Source organism: Hemibagrus wyckioides, linkage group LG27 (genome assembly GCF_019097595.1).
Source record: "Hemibagrus wyckioides isolate EC202008001 linkage group LG27, SWU_Hwy_1.0, whole genome shotgun sequence".
Taxonomy (NCBI): Eukaryota; Metazoa; Chordata; class Actinopteri; order Siluriformes; family Bagridae; genus Hemibagrus; species Hemibagrus wyckioides.
Genome location: NC_080736.1, coordinates 11,811,769 through 11,830,986, shown reverse-complemented (window position 1 = coordinate 11,830,986; position 19,218 = coordinate 11,811,769). Strand labels below are relative to the sequence as shown.

At 39.4% G+C, this 19,218-nt stretch overlaps 2 protein-coding genes across 2 annotated transcripts in view; both read right to left on the bottom strand.

Moving 5' to 3' along the window:
* Positions 1–6,801, bottom strand: part of LOC131347704 (lysyl oxidase homolog 4) — a 31,850-nt gene extending 25,049 nt beyond the window's left edge. The window contains exons 1-4 of the mRNA XM_058382044.1: positions 6,693–6,801; positions 5,183–5,441; positions 3,349–3,911; positions 2,560–2,774 (exon numbers count right to left, since the gene is read on the bottom strand). Coding sequence (XP_058238027.1) covers positions 2,560–2,774; positions 3,349–3,911; positions 5,183–5,441 — 1,037 coding nt within the window. The 5' untranslated portion in view covers positions 6,693–6,801. The remainder of the gene's footprint in view (positions 1–2,559; positions 2,775–3,348; positions 3,912–5,182; positions 5,442–6,692) is intronic.
* Positions 6,802–12,509: 5,708 nt separating this feature from the next.
* On the bottom strand, positions 12,510–18,670 carry LOC131347806 (uromodulin-like). The gene is made up of 10 exons (XM_058382196.1): positions 18,578–18,670; positions 17,467–18,261; positions 16,976–17,062; positions 16,310–16,624; positions 15,978–16,171; positions 14,784–14,935; positions 14,371–14,619; positions 13,701–13,860; positions 13,031–13,097; positions 12,510–12,895 (listed from the first exon to the last, which is right to left on the bottom strand). Exons 1-10 carry the CDS (start codon positions 18,639–18,641, stop codon positions 12,876–12,878), a joined length of 2,103 nt encoding a protein of 700 aa, XP_058238179.1. The 5' UTR covers positions 18,642–18,670; the 3' UTR covers positions 12,510–12,875.
* Positions 18,671–19,218: the final 548 nt, after the last annotated feature.

Below are 19,218 nucleotides of genomic sequence, written 5' to 3'. Positions count from 1 at the left end.
GACTACAGGCAACAGCCTTTAGATTAACACGCTATCAGTGAATGAGGCCATGACGGCACGTTTCCTGTTAAATACTCAAGATGTGGCCATGAGATCATATGCAGGTAGATAGATATTCACTGCCAGTATACAGCGGAGGGAATTTGGATGGAAGCAGCGGATACCATGGTGTTTTAACCTCAAAAGACAACAAATGGTTGACTCCAAATTCTAGAAAGCAATGCAGCTGTACAATGCAGAGTGACAGTGGAGTCTCAGTTCAGCAATAAAGGAGATGACGAGCATGATAGTGCTATTAGGATGAAGCTTTGGAAACGTATGTGTTTGAGCAGATTGTACAAATAAGGAGGTGAGAAAATTACATAGACTAAAGGATTACTCTTCATGATATGATCACTTTTTGGTAATGCATTCCCACTGGCCTGACTATCAGTGGGTATTCACATGGCATAGTAGGTAACAGTAGGTAGGTAGCAAATTGTTGAAAAAAAATATACCAAGTTGATAAAAAAATGTAATTAAAAAAAGGCAGAAATTAATATTTTACACCAATGAAGGTTACATAATGATTAAAAATACTAATATGGTTATATTAATACTGATGGATTTTTCCTTTAAGGTTGTGAGTTAAATCCCAGGATTGCAAGTGAGCCAAGGTTTCTTGAACAAACTGCTTCAACAAATCATACTTCATCAAAAGTTACTTTCTGCTTAGATCATACTACTATAAGCTGTTCTGATAACAATGTCTAATAAATAAATAAATATTCTGTATTATTTGTAAGAGGCCAAAACATGGGTGTGAGTGATGGACAAACAAAAGAAAAGTGCCAACTTTCTCATAACACTGGCTACGTTTCCTCCATCGGCTTTTTGATGTCGAGATCATGATGCAAACACAGACGTAATCAGTGGAAAGGGCCTTGACAACTTGCTTCCCCTAAACGCCACTAACTGCCCGTGGCCATGCATGTGTTGTTTTTTTGTGGAAAAACACCATATACACTCCCAAACAAGGAAGTCAGGGTATGATTATATCACTGAACCTCTATAGGCATCTACCAGAGATCAAAAACAGCAACGACAGTAAATATATAATAATGTATAAACAAATAAATAAGCCTAAAATGGCATAATGTATATTCCACGTTATTTCTACTGAAATGGTTCATAACTGGCAAATGGAGTGTTGACTTCAAAAGTCAGGAAGGAAGGAGAAGAAAACAATTCATGAAATGGAAAAGTACATTAGCCAGTGGTGATTTTTCAGCATGTAGTCCGTCTAATTTAGGGGGTTTGGAGTGCAGGGTATAACTTCCAGAAAAAGGATCTGTGGTAAAGTATAAAGACAGAGAGAAGCTGCGTTTTCCGTGGCTGCTCTATTTATGGCTGGGGGGCAGGCGCAGTGTGGATGATTTAGTAAGCTGCTCAAGGCTTTCCAGTCAAAGGAAAAGCAAAGTAGAGGAAGAATTACTGACACGAGTCTAAAATGACTATGGATCGGTTGAACAATCTTCAACGATACATGCAAAGAAAATACATTTAGGTGACAAATATATTTCACTCTATAAACATGGAGAAACAGACATGTACTGTATATTTGCATTCAACTTGCATGACATTAAAAACACAAACACAGAGTAATCGCTTGTTTCATCTACACAGATGATACAAAATGACAGCCTAAATCGTGATCAGTGGAAAAAAAATATCCATGTGTTATCTATACATGTGATTACACTATATGGCCAAAAGATTGTGGACACCTGATCATCATACTCATATGTGGTTCTTCCCCAAACTGTGGAACAAAGCTCAGTTGTACTGAATTTCTGTTTACCTTCAATGGAATTAAGTGACCCAAACCTAAACCTAAGAGGCTCCATGGAGACATGGATTGCCAAGGTTGCAGTGGAAGAACTCAAGTGTCCTGTACAGTGCCTTGACCCAAACCCAAATGAACACCTTTAGGAAGAACCAGAACATGGACTGCACCCCAGGGCTTCTCACCCAACATCAGTGCCTGACCTCATTAATGCTATTGAGGCTAAATGGACAAATCTTTAGAACCACTGCACATATGGGTGTGATGGTCAGGGGTCCACATATCTGTGGGCATACAGTATATATTGTGATGAATTATGCCTTGACCTCTTAAGATAGGCTAGAATTACAGTTGCTCTGAAGAACATACACACACATACACCAACCAGGGATAACATTATAACCATGTACCTAATATAATAATGTGTTGGTTCACTTCACCTGTCTGTGCTCATAATGTTATGCCTGATCGGTGTATATGAAATTATACATTTGCACCAAAGTTCTTAAGTATTATAAACTATATAGCAACTGTGAAGCCAATAATGTGTCCAAAAAACCTGGACAAGTACATAATCCTGTCACTATGTAAGATTATTAGAAATTTGATGTAGCATATAAACATAAATATAAAACAGCATATTGCGCATACTGAAGTGTTTTAGTATTAATATAAAAACAGAAGGACAAACAGGGAATCCGAATGAAGAATTGGGATGTGGGCAATTGACTTACCTGTACAAGCGCTCATTGTGCTGCTCTGTATTTGGATATCCCAGCATCCCACACACCACTTTACTGCTGCTCAAGTTCCAGCCAAGGTTACACACATGTCTCCATCTCCCAGCATGCTTCACCTCAAGCACCCCTTCCGTTACCATTGCAGTGCCCCGAGTGCCAGGCAAAACAGGGCGGAGTCGAACTTCTTCCAAACTCCCCCTTCCTACACTCTACAGAAAGAGGAATGCAAATTGGGCATTCATTTCATCCTGTTCTCAAAACAATAGTACAACATTCATCTTCAGTGTACCGGAAAAAAATTTGGACTGATGAGAAAACTAATGCAATGGTGTTTGGGTTCAAAAGGATTCTAGACACACTAAGAACATCAATGCTCCTAGAAAAATAATTGTTTTGCATGCCAAGACATGACAGATGGTGAAAGTTTGTCTAGCAAACAGTAATTAAACTACTGAACGTTTTTTTCACTAGACTGTGTAGTAAGACATAAATATGATATAAAAATAAACAAAATGAGTCAAATGTTAAGGGAACAGTGAATTGGTCTTAAAAGTGTTTTTGTAGGTCTTATGATGGTTGCATTGCTTTGTGATCTAGTGTGCTTGGAGGAAGTGGGTTATACCAATGTGAATGATAGTAAATGGGTCAAATAATGCAGTCAACTATTGAATTACAGTTCAATAAAGGATCTACCAAACAAATTCAAGTGTGGTCATGTTACATCACCAGCAAAAATTACTGTTCAGGTAGGATCAATGTCCCTAAATACAGCGTTATTCATACCTGTTCCACAGTGTTTGTGAAATCAGTGTTCATTCTGTTGTCATGCTCTACATTGGGATCTGACTGCTCTGGCCTGGGCACTGGACCTGACTGTGGAGATCTGGATCTTTCAGGGCCAGACTGGGATGCTGGTCTGGGTTGACTGTCCTGACTGCGTCTGTATGATGACCCGCTGCGTAGGTAATTGGGCAGCTCATGTCCTTGTGGCACACTGCTTTCTTGCCTGCGTGATGCTGTGCTACCAAAGCCATTCCTGCGCAATTGGATTTGATGGCCCTGCAGTTGTGGAGATGGATTTGAGGAGCCCTGGGCAGTGTTTCTGTTCAGGGCGATCTCATGGCCTCTCCTAGTGGACACGCTTTCTGGTGAGTGAGGTTCAGCAGCAGCAGGCTGTGTGGATTCACTGTAGCGGGGTACATGGCCCTGGCGTGGGCCCTCTTGTGTACACACAACCCCAAGGTCCTCAGCATGGGTGCAATCATTTACACCCCAGCCGTTAAAGCGACACTCAGAGAGTGAAGTCTCTGTGCCTTTGCACACCACATTATCCAACCAAATTGGACCTTGAATGTGAAAAAATACACAAGAAAGGCAAGTTAAACCCATAATCTTTTTATAAAAGGAAAGGAAAAACATTTATAAGCTAAAAAAGTTGGCATTAATGAGTAAAAATGCCAATGCAACCTGCTAAAGAGGAAAACATATGCACACAAATACACACATGCAAGATACTAAAAACTGCAAGAAAGGCAGAGGGTTTGACTTAGATGAACACCACACGAACATAATGGTAAAGAAATTAAGTAAAGGATGAAGGATAGAGGGCAATTGTAAAAACACATTTCTGCATCTTAAGGTTTTATATAATACTAAAAATTACATTACATAAAACTCCAACAGGCTATCTTTCCCAATTCTTTTAGTTATTGCATTTTTCTGTTGTCTCTTACATGCCAATTACACCACTTTGATTCCCACAAGCACTCAGATCCCTTGTATTGTATGCATTTTTAGCATTTCTTTTTTAAACTGTACTTCCTGTTCTGTGACAAAATTTCTATGCACTACTCAAGTCAGTCTCTACAGGTTTTTGTTTTTGCAACAATGTCAGTTAGGTTGCTTGATTTCTGAAGCCTCTTGTGGTGTTTGCCTGGTATGAAATAAACACTGAATGCCCCAGGAAAACATAAAGGCTCTAAAGGAAAGCCGTGAATGATTCAGCCAGCCCAGAGCTGGAGAAAAACCTAGAAACGGTTCTACTGTAAATTGAGGAGAGATTGGAAAGCACTGGACAGGAACAGCTGTGGAGATGTTCGTTTTGATCGGGATGCTTTACATTGTTTGCTATTGCTTGATGTTCATTTTGAGATGTTTGTGGGTACACCCAAGTCTGAAAGCCAGTCTCTCGCAAAGGAAATATACAAATATATATATATCAAAGATATATATATATCAAATTTAGTTTTGATTCTGTCTTACATTTAATAGATTTTACTACAAAAAAACTAAGGGGAAAATGGTTATTTTGAAATATAGTCATATGCAGAGCTGCAATGTAAAGCCTCCTAGTAAATTAACTGTAACAATTAGAGAGCTAGTCAAGTACTCGGTCTAATAGTGTTTGGCTTTATTGCGGTGTGTTTATGTGGTGTGGTGTGTTTATGTACTATAAATATATAAACTACTAAATATTTTATGCTTCATTGAAGTAATGATAATGCATTTTTGTGGGTAAAATGTCTATACGCCCCAGAAACAAACAAACACACACACACACACACACACACATACACACACACACACATACACACACACACACATACATACACCTTACCTCGACCCTGTCCGAATCTGGCACTGTGTGCCCACGTTAAACCTTGTCCGTAACCGAGTTCCCGGCAGACCACGTTAGCCAGGTTGATTTCCACCTCGTCGTCACACACCGAGCCCCACTCGCCATTATGAAACACCTCCACGCGGCCCTCGTGCGCTCCTGACCCGCCCACCAGACGCACCTGGAACCCTGGCGGCACTCCGCGCGCGAGCGGCAGGAGAACGCACAGCACGAGGGCAAAGGTCAGCATCGTCTTCATCTGAAATCCAGAAGAGGCATGAATGAGAAGTTAATGAAGGTAATGAAATGCATTCATTCAGAATCACACACACACACAAAACCCCGTTGTCACGCACTTTAATCAGCCGAGCAGTGCATTACCACCAGCAGGTTTCCAGCTGCAATTACTGAAGGAAGGAAATGTAGTCTAGCTCTGCGAGAATTCAACAGTCTTGGCCAAGGGGAAGCTTTAGGTTCTATTTCTTTACATCTCTCTCTCTCTCTCTCTCTCTCTCTGTGTCACACACACGCACGAACGCACACATACTCTCTCTCTCTCTCTCTCTCTCTCACGCACACACACTCACAGACAAGCACGCACAAACGCACTCTCTCTCTCTCTCTCTCTCTCTCTCTCTCTGTGTGTCTCTCTCTCTGTTTTTCTGATCACCACGTTTGTAAACAATAGTTAGTTGAGTTGACTTCCTGTCATTCAGAGACCATGATATGTCAACATATAATCATATATAGGTTAGAATTTAGGTTTAGACATCAGGATGAGTAAAAACCCTCCACTGCAACAATTCTATCTTCTTATTTATCTTAACATCTCCAGAAGCAATTACAGGTGATCTATACAGGTAAAGATAAAGATGTGTTATAATGGATTTAGACTTTCTTTTAAACCTGGAGTGCTCTGTGGATGTTATGATGCTGGTCTAGATCATGCTGCACACTCCCACAAAACCATAAAACACTCACATTGCATTTTCCAGTCACTGACTTATAATTAGCAATCCAAATATTTCTCTACACTTCCAGAAAACTCCCAAGGGTGAGAATCAGACTACAGCATTGCATTGGAGCAGTAGCAAAACAACCATGAAATCAAATAGAAAGCAGTAGAGAGAGAGAGAGAGAGAGAGCGCGAGCGAAAGAGAGATGGGGATGGGGGGAACAGTACTAAAAGTGGAACCCCCTTCATCAAAAACAAATCAGCTAATACCACCATGTACTATTCCAGACAGTGTGAGACACAGCTTGATATTTAATGCTGCAAATATCAGCACTGTGTCTCATATACAGTACAACAGGTTGCATCTTAAAACCCGTGGCACATTTGTCTTCAATCAAGACAGCATGCCAAGTGCCAACTCACAAATGGCAAAAACAGTGGTTGACAAGTGCATGTGGATGTTTTTGAAACAGGATGAGACAAATAAGCAGAATAGTAAATGAGGCAGATGAAGAGAGATTAAGGAGATAGAGGAGAGAGATGAGTTCTACTCACCTGTTAGAAGAAGCTCCTGTGAGGAAGCGCCAGAGCTTTATCACAGCGAGTCTGACTGAGGGTTTGTGAGGGTTTTGGGATCTGGTTTTCTCTCCCTCTGGCTTTCTCGCTCCCTCCCTCTCTACTTCTTGTCTATTCTTGTTCCCTCCTTCGGTTTCCATCTATTTCTCCACCCCATGCTTTTTTTTCAGTTTCTTTTGTCTTTGAATTTATTCTGTACAGCACACTTCCAGAAATAAATGATATCAAATTGTACATTTTCACTGGTCAGTATCCTTTAGTACATCTTACTAGTGTCTTTTACTTTGGAACACAACAAACTTATTTATGATACATAATTGGACCTCATGAACTTTACTATACCTTTCAGGGTGTGATTAAATCCTTTCTGTTTTAGAAACTTTAACGTAGAAAAGACCATGCACACAAAAACACTAGTGAGTACCTTACAACATGCTGCTGAATACACAGTACATCTAATAAAATATTAGCTGTATGTATTATTACCTTTCAGAACATAAGGCTGCTTTACAATAGGCAGTATGATTTAGATTAAATTAGATTAGATTTAGAAAAAAACATTTCAAAAACCAGCCACAGAAAAAAAAAGAAAAATTCCAGTTAAACAATGCAGTTACCATAGCAGAATAACAACACTACTAGAGTGATAACACAGGGAGTAGAAATAAGCTTTAAGAATTCCACATTGTGGGAACTATAATGGTAAAAGACATGCCATCCATGGAAGGCTCTTATCTTCAAACCACAAGCAGAGCAGACTCAGATGACTTTAAGGCAGAGTTACTTAAAATGAGCTTGTGGATGATGTGTATAATCCAAACCTCTATAAATCAAAAACTTTTTTTTGGGGAAAATTTAGGAATATAAAGAATTATGGATCTAATAATTAGACAATATACACATGTAAATAATGTTCATGCCGTAAATTTGTCATTTATTATTTCCGTTATTCACTCTACTGTCAGGAGAGTGCAAGTTGAAATCTAAAGATAACACATCCATCCATGGCCAGAAGCCAAGGAAGCAAAATTTGGTCTTGCTGTCTTGGAGGGATGTCATGCTCTCTTTTCTCTGTCGGTCACAGAAACAATAGCCTATTGTGGGCATCTGCAAGCTCAGGTATGTGAAAGAAGGCAGATAGCACTTTCTTATGAGTGTTGGTACTCTGTCCTGTGGTGCAGCCTGAGCAGCAGTTTAAACACAGATGTGGTTGGTTTCATATGTCTAAAAGGAAGCAAGTGTTTACCCTGTAATAGTAGCTGTCATATCGTAAGGGAGAGCTGGCTGGTTTGTGGGAACTGGTAGAACACAAAAATGGGGAAAAAAAAGAGATCCTGACACTGATGTATATAGATAGAGGAACTCATTCAGATACCTAGAAGAAATGCAAAGGAAATTATATTGAACCTGATAAGTAGAAGATACACTATATTGCCAAAAGTCTTGGGACACCCCTCCAAATCATTGAATTCACGTGTTGTTTTTCAGGGGTTGAGCTTGGCCCCCTACTTCCAGTGAAAAGAACTCTTAATGCTTCAGCATACCAAGATATTTTGGACAATTTCATGCTCTTAACTTTGTGGGAACAGTTTGGGGATGACCCCTTCCTGTTCCAACATGACTGTGAACCAGTGCACAAAGCAAGGTCCATAAAGACATGGATGAGTGAGTTTGGTGTGGAGGAACTTGACTGGCCTGCACCTGTCCTGACCTCAACCTGATAGAACAGTTTAGGATGAATTAGAGCGGAGACTGCGAGCCAGGCCAAAACTGGGACATCTCCCTTTACATGCACATGAATGTAATATGGAGTTGTCCCACCCTTTGCAGCTATAATGGCTTCAACTCTTCTGGGAAGGCTTTCCACAAGGTTTAGGAGTGTGTTTATGGGAATTTTTGACCATTCCACTAGAAGTGCATTTGTGAGGTCAGACACTCATGCTGGATGAGAAGGACTGGCTCGCAGTCTCAGCTCTATTTCATTCAGTCATGTTGGAACAGGAAGAGGTCATCCCCAAACTATTTCCACAAAGTTGGGATCATGAAATTGTCCAAAATGTCTTGGTATGCTGGAGTATTAAGAGTTCCTTTCACTGGAACTAACAAGCCCAACCCCTGAAAAACAACACCTGAATTCAATGATTTGGAGGGGTGTCCCAAAAATTTTGCCAGTATAGTATAGGTAACCAATGAAGTTTATAAATCATATGAAAGAGAATAAAGTTGGGTCTTAAACAGGATTCCTAAAGGGAATCTACCTCGAACCCTTCTGGTTTGTGGAACCTTCTGTTGTAGGGTTTAACAATGAACCTTAAAGGGTTCCCCCAAAGGGACAAGCCAAAAAAAGTTTACAGTTCTATACTTAACCTTTTTTCCCGAGATTGTGGTCTTAAACGGAACAGTTTGTCATTTTTAGAGTGCTCTGTTACCGGTGAGGTAAATTGCAAGTTGCAATGGAAACACTGACAAGCCTTCAGTTTCCCCCAACCAACCTCACCCACTTAGTGAAAACTTTGTATGCCGTATGGGGTTTGTATGCCTTATAAAGTAAAGGGACATGGTTGAGCAGCAATGTTCCTGAATTCTAGGTTGGAAATATAAACAGAAGCCTGACACAGACAAACTAATGACATTCGTTTGCATGACAATATTGTGAATCACTATGCAGTTTAAAAAAATGTTAAAGGGTACCCTTTAAAGTACAATGGTGTATTTTAAATGACTTTTAAAGATACACCACCTCCTCTAGGTCCTCTAAATTAAGTTAGAAAAGACGATCCTCTTGAAGGTAGCACAGCTGTAACACCTGGGGGTAAGACCTCTAACTAGCGCATTTCAAGTGTGACAGTCATTTTTAAATGAAACACATTAATTCCTACAGAATCTAATCAGACTAATGGTGATGGAGATGACTGAACACTGGTGTAGTGCAGCGAGACAAGGTTTTCACTAATTGAGCAAGAACAAGTGCAAAATAGTTGAAGGGATCAGTTCTTGGTGTAGAGAGGAGGACATGACAGTCAGATGAGAATTTTCTCATGCTGGCAAATATAGACCATGATATGGCAAGATTTTTGACTGTTTTTTGTGAAGTGCTCAGACACCCATCTTAAGTCTACAGTCAAGTGAGTCATGGCGCAAGCAGTGTGTTTTCTTGTCTTCACACCTCTGTAATTTCTTATCATAGTGTGTACTAGCGTCACATTCTGTATCAGTGCCATTTTTAAGCCCTTAAATGACCCTTTAAACAATGTGGATTTGACCTCAGTGATCCTCTGACCAGCACCACATGACCGTAGATTGGGAACATGTGCAAGAAAGTTTGAGTGTTTGTGCATCTGTCGAAAAAAGCTGTCTCTTTCTTCCTCGCTCCTTCTTTCTCTCTTTTTCTGTAATTACACAGTAGTGGTGCTGGCTCGAACCCGCACCCACAATTAGTGGTGTCATGAAATAAGTGCTTGATGTGCTCTTCAGCAATAAGCAAACTGCCTGTTTCAGTTTGTGCTGAGAGCAGTATCCCCCCCTCAGCACTCTCTCTGCTCGGTGCCATTACAGTCTTTCTTTCTTTTTTAACCATTTCATAACTGCATAAATGTGTTTTACAGTCTCTTACACCAGACCAGGCTTTACAAGTGTGTGTTTTTAGAAACAGTTGAGACACATCACCCGACGTTTAGCCGTGTCATTTAAGAATAATCTGGATTACTGAAATTACTCAGTAATGAGTGACATCACCCCACTAACTACATTTAAATGGACCTTTTATATATGTCAATATTCCATGTAAGATTTAAAGGGAGTTTAAGGGTCTATTAATCCTTTGGAGGACACAACATTACTAACACTGCCTACAGGCTAAAGCAGTAACATTAATACGGTTAGCTTTTAAAGGAATTTTAAGTATTCGTGTAAGTTATCTTTTTAACAGAAAGTGAAGTGGTGCTGCTCAGTGTGCTGTTTTTGTCTCCCTTTAGTGGACAAGTGAGGTAACATTTAGTCTGAGTCTATTTTTTTCATATCTTGTTATTAGCTCATATTTTAACTCACATTCATTGGCTAGGTTCTTAGAAACTAAAACAGTAAAAAAAAACAAAACAAAAAAAACCCAGTAAAGTAACACTAAAAAATTGTGGGATTGTCTGTAGCCAAGCTAGCTAACACATAAGTTCCCCCCAAAACACACTCAATCACATAGAGGCAATAAAAGGTTTAGCTAAAGTATATTATTAACACACTTGTACATATACCTAAATGTCTGTGTTGTTGATTGCTTATGTAGGTCTGGCTCAATTCATAAAACAGTGTACTTATTGTTTGAAATGTTTGAAATTTGTTATCCAATGCAAGATCACAGGGAGCTTGGATTCTAGCTCAGGGGATTCGAGGCACAAAGCAGGGGACGCCATGGAAGGGGTGCCAACCTATTAAAGGGCACAATCGCACACACTATAGACCATTTTTAAAGGCCATTCAGACTACTATACATGTCGTTGGACAGGGGAAGGAAACCCCCAGAGCATGGGGAGAACATGCTTTATGAGAAGAACACAGAGGAGGGACTCAACCCCCCAAACACCAGAGGTGTGAGACAAACCTGCTAACCACTAAGTCACTGTGTTTATATTAATGAACTAGATTAAAAAATAATCCTAGATGAAAGTTGAGCATGTTTCAATATAAGCAAGGCAGCAAAGGCACACCAAGTAGTATCACCACCACAGAGTGTTTCCTCCTTGTTCTTCCATTTCCTCTAACTGACCAAAATGCTTGTAGGCTGATTGTCCACTCTAAATTGTGCCTAGACTTAAACAAGTGTGTGAACGTGTGTGTTTATGGTGCACTGTGCTGAACTGATGTCTCATCCAGGGTGTAAGCTTCTAATTGCATACTTAATGTTGTAAATAAGCACTAAGCAATTCAGCCAGATGCTAACCCTGTACCTGTATTCCACAGATCATTCCAATGGCCATTTTTCTCAGAGATGATAATGACATAATTCTATTTATAATTTGGAAAAGATTTACATGAAATTGGCAGTAATTTTAGCACCACCTTTGTGTTGTGGCTCAGAGTGCTTGGGAGTACAAACAAAATCAAGGTTAATTTGCCAAGCTTAGCCACACTCTCTGGTGGAAAGCATTGTTTAAAAAGAGGTTCCATCTAGCACCCACCCTTAAGACTTTAAAGATTTTATATACAATCTTACAACAGAGATTTTAGCAAATGTTCCACATCGAACCTTCCTTCAGGAAGCTAAACATCTTAACCATCCAAAACCCTTAATAAAGAGCTCTAAGTCTAGTTAGACATTTCATACTCATAATATTGTAGCTTATAATACGTAGTGTCAATTAAAAAACATCAGAAATCTTTTAGAAAGCATCTGAATGGACTATAGTGATGGGCTCCAATTTCTCTGTATCTGGAGCTAGGTTTTTTTTTTTTTTTTATCTCTCTCTCTTTGAAAAAAAAATAAAATAAACCTTTTGGACTTTTTTATAGAGCCACTTAACCACTACGTAAATGCACATTGAGTGTGTTCTTTTTGAAGTTGTGGGTTTTCACTCCCCTCCCTCTGTAAACACCACCCACATCGAGCACTTGCCTGGGTGTAAGAAACGAGAAATAGAGCACTGTTATTTTAATCAAGATGTCACAGCTCACTACAAAACTTTAAAGTATTTTCCTGATCTGACAACTGTTGCTAAGAAACACAAAACACGCTTGGCGTATTTAATCCATTCATTTATTATATTAGAAAATATGAAATGAGGCATAAATATGAATGTTGTCATTAGCATTAGTGCTTTCTTCTCTCTTTTCTCACATTATTCTGTTCATTATGTGGACATTACATTATTTGGATTTACGTGGTTTTTATTTTAGAAAAGTAAATCTACAAAAGTAAGGAATAATCTTTTACCAATGTGGTCATGTTTTAAACACATTATTGTTATAATATCTTTGGCTAATTATTTATGATTTGAATATTCAACATTGGAACATTACAAATTCCATCCCTTGTGTGCCAAAGCACTGCAGATTAATCTGTATCCCCTACTTAATCACACACTTACATGTGTCCCTGATATTTCAAGCATACTTTGATCCACAGAAACATGAACATTTAACATGAATAAGATGATCCAGTGTAGGTCAGCTTTACTGTCCTCCTTTGGTCCCTAAAAGAAAATAATAATATGTGGTAAAATGAAACTATTCCACTGCTTAAGCGCATGAATGTGCCTATTATTAAACTCGATAAGCCAGAACATTCTGGGTGAGGCAGGATTAAAGTGTCATTTTGTTTGACTTACAGTTAATTGGCCCGACGGTGAGAGAAATGTGGTTGGAGATGGAGCGAGTGGCTCTGGTCTGACACTTCTGAAGAAAGCAAGCACACAATAGCGCAAAGTGAGTTTTTAACTTAAAATCTCAGTTTGTTGTGATTAATGTCAAAATCTTGTGTCTTTGCTTTTGCATTGGAGCTACAAAACTAAAGCAACAAATAAGGTAAACTTCAAGTTGTCAGTTTTACAAACTGCATGATGAAATCATCACACTAGCCTCAAACTTTTTTGTTCACAATATTTTCTTTCAACAACTTATGTGCAGCATAACACATCTGGAGGAAAGCACCAGCTGAACTATTCCACATACATGAGCTCACAGACTTTAATGATTGTCTAGTGTTGCTCTGATCAACAGGGGGTAGAAAGTAATGGCATCCCTTCCATCCCATCAGTATCGCTTCCTTGGGTCCCAACCACAGCTAGTTGTGGCATCGTCAGGACTTAAACTCATGATCTCCTGACACTAGAGTGACCACATTTCTGTCATGTCACCCAGGAGCCCTGAGAGCGTATATATAAAGTAGGCTATTACAGTTTTTTTTTTTGGTCTCAAAAGTCTGAAAAAGTCCCTGTTACTTGCCCTGAATTACTCTCAAACAAAACACATGATATTTGATATACAGTATAAATTTACCGTGGAGCAAGAGTTTGTTGTCCTGTCACACAGGTTGAAGCGGCACTGCAGAAACATCTCGTTATAGTTGCCCTCATACAGGAAAAGCAGAGCAGTGAAACGTGCAGTCTGAGACATGCCGTTCTCATTCACTATCACGTTACGTGGGTCACTGGAACAGCTGGCAGAAAGAAAAGATACAGAAAATAAAAGATGTAATCTGGCTGAAAAAACAGCAAGTTCTATAGTAAACAATCACACATTAGCAAATATCAACAGTGATAAAGTTGAGTGAGGAGGAGTGGTCAGAGAGAGGTCAGAGGAAAATGGGCAGATTGGTTTGAGCTGCCGGGAAGTATACAGGATCTTAAATAATCGCTCTTTACAACCGCGGTGAGCAGAAAAGCATCTCAGCATACAAAGTACATCATATCTTCAGGGGAATGAAATACAACAGCAGATAACCACATTAAGTTTTGCTTCTTTCAGCCAAGAACAGGAATCTGACACTATCATGGACAGACTCAGATCTGAAGGTCTATGTGAAAATCTAAGGTGATCAGCAGTTTATAAATACTCAAACTCATATATTGGGTACCAACAACCATCTGCATGCTTTTATGCATTGTGCTGCTGCCACATGATCTGCATGAATGTGCAAGTGTACATTTAAACAGGGCAGAGATCTTACCGATTTTGAATAAGATAATATCTCTCAGTGCTATTGGCGTCTGGTGTTTCTGTGATATAGCACTCCTCCATAACCACATTGAAGCGGGTCGACTCCACCTCCTGCACGCTCATTCCCACATAGAGTGGAGTGCCGACGGGTAGTGTTACAGGCCCGGGGGGGTACGGAGATGTGAAGTTGTCGTTGTGGAACAGGAACATGGAGGCTTGGGCACCGGGGCCGACACCAACCAGACCTAACTCCTGCACCCTGCCATGGCAGAACATAAAACATTCCTTAAACTTAAAAAGCAAGTAACAGGTTAAATATCAAATAAAATGCAAGATTTTAATTCATCTCTTTGCAGCAAACAGTGTAGGTTAAATTAGTTATCAGTAGAATGAAGAGTGTATGGCGGTGTGATGTGTACGTACGGCAGAAAGGGATTCAGGTCCAGACCCATGCTTGTGAGAGAGTCCAGGGGGTAAATGCAGGAGAACGGGAATGCCGTGGGCAGTGCGAACGTAGAGACATTTACAGGGTAGAGGTATAAAATATTGGAGTAGGTTGCATGGGTATTGTTTGTCTGTGGCACAAAAAAAAGTACAACATAGTATTGTTAGTAAAATTAGTAGATAAGTCTAGTAGTGCATAATTATTCAGGCCTTAATGGGTAAGTATGTGATTATTACCAAAAATAATTTAAATACAATGTAGGGATGTAAATACATATAATTCATTAATCAGGATGAACAAATAATGTCTTCTACACAGATTGAAACAGAGATACAACAGGCAAACTATTGGTGTTTTGTTGTCTAGGTGAAAACAGAGCTGAGAGGGAGGTGTTTTTTTGTGTTAATACAAAAGCACCAGCAGGCAGTCAGGGATAAACCTCACAGAGCAAAAATCACATGAATCGGTAAAGCTATATGATACATTTACAGAGTTTATTTATTCAAAATTCATAAGATTTATTCTCTAAAAAATATCCCTGATAGTTAAACCTAAAGTTACTACATAAACAGGACTTAGAAATTGTGCTGTGCACACTAAAAACAGAAATATTTTAGCTTAGTGGTTAAGCTGTTGGACTACTGATTGAAAGGTTCTTAGTTTGAATACCAGGTCCAACAAGCTGCCACTGCTGGGCCCCTGATCATGGCCCCTAACCCTCGACTGCTCAGATGTATAAAAAATGAATTGTAAGTTGCTCTGGATAAGGGCTTCTGCCAAATGCCAGAAATGTAAATGTCTATTTAACTGGGGTGAAGCAGCTGAATTTGAAGAGCTGTTATGAAGAGTTCACAAAAACCATGGTGACAGTGCTGCTGTTTCTAACCCTTTTTTACTCTCAGTGTTTCCAAGGGTTATTAGCTAACACATATTGGACTTAACACCAAGTATTACCTGTAGTACTGTAACTACTAAAATATAACCTAATAAAATATATTTAATCAGGTTGCTATGTTCATTAAATTGCAATATGGAAAATACGTTCCAGAAATTACTTCTAATTACCACCTACTTAACCTCTAAACACTTAACAAGTCATTATCCAGCTCTTTATCTTTTTTAAGTGTATGGGGTCACCAGTGCCTGTGACACACTGACATTCATGTTCTTACCCTCAGCACATTTCCACACACACCCGCTTGGCTTTGCACCTCGTACCACACCGTGCCGTTGACCTCAAGCCCAGCTGTGCAGCTTGGGTCTGCCATGTGCCCTGATGAAGGGTCAAGGGATCTGGAGACTGTGAAATTGTCTGGAATTACCAGTATCATTGTTGTCCTGTTACACACCAGCTCAGGGGATGTACCTGTGAGAGATACATACAGAGCTTTTACTTTACATTTGCTGTAAGACCTGCAAGGCATTTACGTTATTTAACTTAATTATACCATTCTAAAGGTATACAAGTAAAGCCCGGAAAAATCACACATACAAACAAAACTACCTTCACAAATCACTCCAGCATCCTCGTGGTGGCCACAGTTGTGATTTTCAAAGCCATTGTGCCTGCAGTCTACCAGGAAGGGCTCTGTGCCTGTGCAGTCTGTATTATCCAGCCAGATAGGACCTGTCCCGGGACCGAAGAATGCATTTATGGGTGCGGAAATGGCCCTTCCACAACCTATCTGCCTGCACACCACCTCAGCATTCTTCATATTCCAGCCGTCATCACACACTGTGCCCCACTGACCATTATGGTACAGCTCCACCCTGCCCTCACATCTGTTCTTGCCACCAGCGAGACGCACTGGGTCCGGAGCTGCAGATGAGCACACACATTACAGTTATAGGCAGTTTATTTTATATATACAGATGTATTTAGAGTTTGGAAGAAATTCATTTAATTAAGAAGACGTTTACTTTTCCTTCGTAAGTAACTGAGTATTAACACTACAATATGAACAACTTTAAATATGGTTAGCAGGTCTGCCCCTATGTACCATCTTGCCCCTAAAACTGATCCAGGATGCAACTACTGAATATATCTTGTTTTCAGTGTCCCCATATTTTCTCACACCACCGCACATCTGTAGATGCCCCATCAGGTTTAAAAGACTGACACTTGCATACAAGTGCCTTCAAGCACAATCTACAGATGATAAGATGTTACCTTGAGCTTTGCAGGTCCAGGTGATCTTGTCTGCACTGATACAGGACTCTCCCGTCTTGCAGGTGTCACACACTGTTGAATTGGCATCTAATAAGAGATTAAGATAGAGTTGATGAGTGATAAAAATAATCCTGTATTTAAACAACCGTTAATGAGCAATTTATCATCTAATCTCTTTACTCAACATTTAGAATTATGCAGTTCATTTCTAAAAGTGGACATGGAAATAAAACAAAACTAAATGAATTTACATAAAAAATAATATCTAAAATGTCATTTATGTTACAGGGATGATGTTCAGGGTCATTTAGTCATACGTGAACCTTTGTGTCTCATACTCCTGTTCTTAAGAACATCCCAAAAGATGTAAATAATCATTTTCATTGCTATTGTCTTAATAGTGCTAATAATTCAGGTCAAGGTAATATTCAAATATTTACAATTATATTGCTAGAAATCAAAGGTGGTGGCCTGTATCTGCATTTGCTCACCTGCTGCATATGCCAAGAAGCACAGAGGTGGTGAGACAAACTTGTAGACATAGTAGTTTCCAGGGCAGGCTTTGACCCCGATGGAGAATTCAATGCCACAACAGCCTGTTACCCAGCTTGCACACACAGTGGCCTGCACCACGCCTTCTGATGGTGACGGAGGGGGCGTCTTGAGCCAGATAGGGGCATTTGTGCCACATGTGTTGGGTTGGATGCACCTCTCAGGCATCTGAACACTTGAATTACCCAGGTACATCCTGTACCAGCCTTGCCAGTTGATGCCTGTATCACAGTGTAATGTAGTTGTCTTTGAGGCAGTTGAACGCCATGCATTGTCCAAAATGGTGTAGTGCTGGCAGGGATCGGCACAGCGCTGAGCTCCATTTACAGTGATGCAGTCCTGTTCTGAGCTGCACACTTCACCCCCACAGCTTATCTGGGTAGAGGCTTGCTCAACATTTAGCATGGTATCTTTAGGTAAAGCATCCAGAGGCAGACAGGCAAAAGACCCGGGTTTATTTTTACACAGTAGTGGAGCATTGCAGGGATTCTTCTCACCAGAACACTCGTCAATGTCAATACAGCCGTTTTCAGACCAGCGGTACCCCTCAGGACAGCAGGAGGCCCCGGGTGCGCTACAAGCCGAGATGTTATAGCAAGTGATGCCATTGCCAGAGTAACCCTCAGTGCAGGAGCAGGTGAATGTGGGTGGGACGGAATCAGCTTGAGGGGGAGATTCAGGTGCACAGGAGGCATGCTTATGGCACGCATCACAGGAAGTGACTACCACCAAACCTGAACAGCACAGATATATTAGCAAAGAGACTCCATGACAGAAGGATGAAAGAACAGCAGTTTAAAGGAAATAAGATTTATTTATTCACATTTCTAAACATTTTCAATATTCAGGGTAATCTTAATACTACATAAACATAAATGTTTGGTTAAAGACACTTTGTGTCTAAGTTTCAAGAACAAAAAAAAAACAAATGTTTGGTTAATGTTAAAAAAGAATGACAGATAAAAGAGAGAAGGAGCACAAAATAAAAAGATAACACAGTAAAAGGACTCAGTAAATAATACACTGTCTGGGTCATTTGTAAAAACTTACCTGAGACATTAGATGTAAAAGTTATCATGAAGAAAAGGACAAGTACGGTCCAGAAGTTTGCCATTGTGTGAGCTTCTGTCTTTTTTGGAAAAACAGGCCTGCATCAGATAACATATTAAACAATTCAGTAACAATATTCTGTTTGCTTTTTGAAATGATCATGACAGGGTTTTCTGAAACATGGAAAATGACCGAAAAAAACATGGAAAAAACATTTATTGAACTACATCAGAAAATGTTTTAAAACACAAAAAAGGAAAGCTTTAAAGAAAAAATGTAAGAATATTTATGCAAAAATATGTATATTGTAACACATTTTTTTACTTTTTCTATTTAAATACTTTTTCTGTTCCTTCAAACTTTGATATAAAAAGATAAATGTTTTCAGAATTCAAAAGTGAGGTTCATGTACTAAAGCACTTTTTTTTTTTTAAATATTAAATCTATAACTGGATGATGTATAAAATCCCCCCAAAGATTTGTATTAAACAGAAATAATCAGCATTTAGATACAAAGCCAAAAGTTGGCTTACTACAAGACTTTTTCATTTGAAAAATAAAAGTGAAATAAACATTTGGTAACTCATTTTAATTATTATTATTATCATTATTATTATTATTATGATTAATACTACTACTAC